The sequence below is a fragment of the Budorcas taxicolor genome, chromosome 19 (assembly GCF_023091745.1).
Source record: "Budorcas taxicolor isolate Tak-1 chromosome 19, Takin1.1, whole genome shotgun sequence".
Taxonomy (NCBI): Eukaryota; Metazoa; Chordata; class Mammalia; order Artiodactyla; family Bovidae; genus Budorcas; species Budorcas taxicolor.
The window spans coordinates 3801901-3804992 of NC_068928.1; the positions used below are offsets into that span (position 1 = coordinate 3801901).

At 51.9% G+C, this 3092-nt stretch overlaps 1 protein-coding gene across 1 annotated transcript; it reads left to right on the plus strand.

Moving 5' to 3' along the window:
* The first annotated feature begins 806 nt into the window (after positions 1-806).
* On the plus strand, positions 807-2855 carry KIF2B (kinesin family member 2B). The gene has a single exon (XM_052658546.1). It carries the CDS (start codon positions 807-809, stop codon positions 2853-2855), a length of 2049 nt encoding a protein of 682 aa, XP_052514506.1.
* The last annotated feature ends 237 nt before the right edge of the window (positions 2856-3092 follow it).

The following is a 3092-nucleotide window of genomic DNA, read 5'->3' on the forward strand; positions in this document are numbered from 1 at the left end:
ACAGCAGAAAGATGCCAAGTCTGAGGAAATCTGTCTGGGATCCTCTCCTTGAAGCCTACCTTCCTGTTTACAAGCAGCTCTACCTTCCTTGTTCCCACTGTTCACTGGAAGGTTGTGAAGTTTAAGGTAACATTCACTGGATCTCAAACTCAAAGCAGTTAGCTTTGAGATTGCAGGTCGACTGCAGGAGACAATGGATATTTTTGAACCTTAGGCACAAATATCCGTGGAATACACACCCCACTCCCAATTCTTATTGCTATAGTCTCAGTGACAGAGGGCTTCCCTGGTGGCTCAGAGGTTAAAGCGTCTACCTGGAATGCGGGAGACCCGGGTTCTATCCCTGGGTCGGGAAGATCCCCTGGAGAAAGAAATGGCAACCCACTCCAGTACTCTTGCCTGGAGAATCCCATGGAGGGAGGAGCCTGGTAGGCTACAGTCCATGGGGTCGCAAAGAGTCGGACACGACTGAGCGACTTCACTTTCTTTCAGTGACAGAGGGCAATTTCTCTATTCCAGCTGCTTCTGCACCTAGCACTTAGCATCAGGAAGGACGTGATTCCCCGCCCCGACCCCACCCCCCACCCCGGCCCCGGCGCTCTCCGCTAGATGCCCCTGGCTCGGCTGCCTTTTCTCCACATCCCTTTGTGACGCAAATGGCTCCAGGACAAGGCCTAGTGCTCACAAAGGCAGGTGCAAAGCAGGCGCGCACTCAGTACTCTGCGAGCTTCAGACAGATCTGGGCTCCGGTCCTGCTGCTCCAACCCCAAGGCCGGGGGCGAGCCCTGACACCGCCATCACGCGCTATGGCCAACCAGTTATTCCTCCCTGTCACCCCGCGCCTCTCGTCCTTGACGCCTGTGAAGCCGCACTTCGGACACCTCCAAGCGGGCATCAGCGTGGCGATCCAGCGCACCGACGGGAGAATCCATCTCGCAGTGGTCACAGAGGTCAAACGGGACAACGCTTGGGTAACGGTAGAGTGGGCCGAAAAAGGAGTCAAAAAAGGCAAAAAAGTTGCTCTAGAGACCATATTCCTGTTGAATCCAGCTCTGGCCTTGGCTGGGCCCGCGCAGGGCAGGGCTTCGCGCTCTGTGTCTCTGGCGCCCCCTTCTTTTATCGGGGACCAGCGCACAGCCGCGCGGTGGGCTGGGAAGATCCCCCAGAGAAACGAAACGCCCGCGGGGGACAGCCTGGCCGTGAGAGTTCCCAGCAGCCCTTGCCTGATGACGCAGCGGAAATCTGCCTGCCTACGAGAAATTGAAAAACTGCAGAAGCAGCGCGAGAGGCGCCGACGGCTGCAGCGCGAGATTCGCGCCCAGCGCGCTCGGGACGCCGACACCGGAAACGCCCACTACGAGATCCGGCGCCTGATCGAGGAGTGCCGCCGGCGCCTGCGCGGGGGCCGGATTTTCGGCCCCGAGCCGCGGGACGGCCGCCGCATCTGCGTCTGTGTGAGGAAGCGGCCTCTCAACCGGCAGGAGGCCACGCGGGAGGACCTAGATATTGTCACCATCCCCTCGGACAACGTGGTCATGGTGCACGAGTCCAAGCAGAAGGTGGACCTCACTCGCTACCTAGAGAACCAGACCTTTTGCTTCGACCACGCCTTCGACGACACCGCCTCCAACGAGTTGGTGTATCAGTTTACTGCTCAGCCGTTGGTTGAGTCCATCTTCCGCCATGGCATGGCCACGTGCTTTGCCTATGGACAGACAGGCAGCGGGAAAACGCACACTATGGGCGGAGGCTTTTCGGGAAGGGACCAAGATTGTTCTAAAGGCATTTATGCCATGGTGGTGCAGGATGTTTTCCTCTTACTGAAAACTTCCGCTTATGAAAAGCTGGACCTCAAAGTCTATGGGACGTTTTTTGAGATTTATGGGGGAAAGGTGTATGACTTGTTGAACTGGAAGAAGAAGCTGCAAGTCCTTGAGGATGGCAATCAACAGATCCAGGTAGTCGGGCTGCAGGAGCAGGAGGTGTGCTGTGTGGAGGACATGCTGAACCTCGTGGAACTAGGGAACAGTTGCCGGACTTCAGGACAGACATCAGTCAATGCCCACTCTTCCAGGAGCCACGCAGTGTTCCAGATCATTTTAAAGTCTCGAGGGAAACTGCATGGCAAGTTTTCCCTTGTTGACTTAGCTGGGAATGAGAGAGGAGCAGATACTGCCAAGGCCAACCGGAAAAGACAGCTGGAAGGAGCAGAGATTAATAAGAGTCTCCTGGCACTCAAAGAATGCATCCGAGCTTTGGGTCAGAACAAGTCTCATACCCCATTCAGAGCCAGCAAGCTCACACAGGTGCTCCGGGACTCCTTTATAGGCCAAAACTCCTCCACTTGCATGATTGCTACCATCTCTCCAGGGATGGCCTCTTGTGAAAATACCCTCAACACTTTAAGATATGCAAATAGAGTAAAAGAAATAACTCTAAATTTAAGGCCTCGCCATCGTTGTCTTTATCCTGCTGAAAGTGAAATGCCAAGAGTGTTGGAAAATCACATTAGAAATTCAGAAATGTCCCTTCAGGGGGATGAATTTATTAGAATACCTTGCCTACAGAGTGAGGAGAAGGAAGAGACTGAAGAAATCAAAGCGCTATCCTCTCCATTAATGGATACGACAGTTTCCTGGAAGGAAGCAAGCCAATTGCCAGATGATAAAATCCAGGAGACATCTGATGGGGTAAACTGTGATGTTGACTTTTGCATTGCGCAGTTATTGTCCATTTTGGAGAAGAAAATAGATATTCTGACTGAGATTCAAAGGAAACTGAAATTATTACAAGCTGACCTTCGAAAGGAGAGCAGGCATGGTGAAGTCAATGGTGAGAGATCAGATCTGAAATGATGAATACAGTGCTGCAGTTTCTAAGTTTCTTATAAAGGAAAATTGTCTAAATGATCTGGATAGAAAGATCCTCCTGGAAGGTTTAAAACCTCTTTAAATACGGCTGTGAGAAATGTCCTCTTTTTTTTTCTTCTGTATTTCTGTAATTTATTATTATTCTGTAGGACAGTGATTTGTGACCTGGAACCATTTTACTCCCTAGAGACAATTGGCAATGTCTGGAAGCATTTTTATTTG

Bases quoted from the DNA above. Each gene is read 5' to 3' on its own strand.
- KIF2B (XM_052658546.1), top strand. From the start codon at position 807: ATGGCCAACCAGTTATTCCTCCCTGTCACCCCGCGCCTCTCGTCCTTG.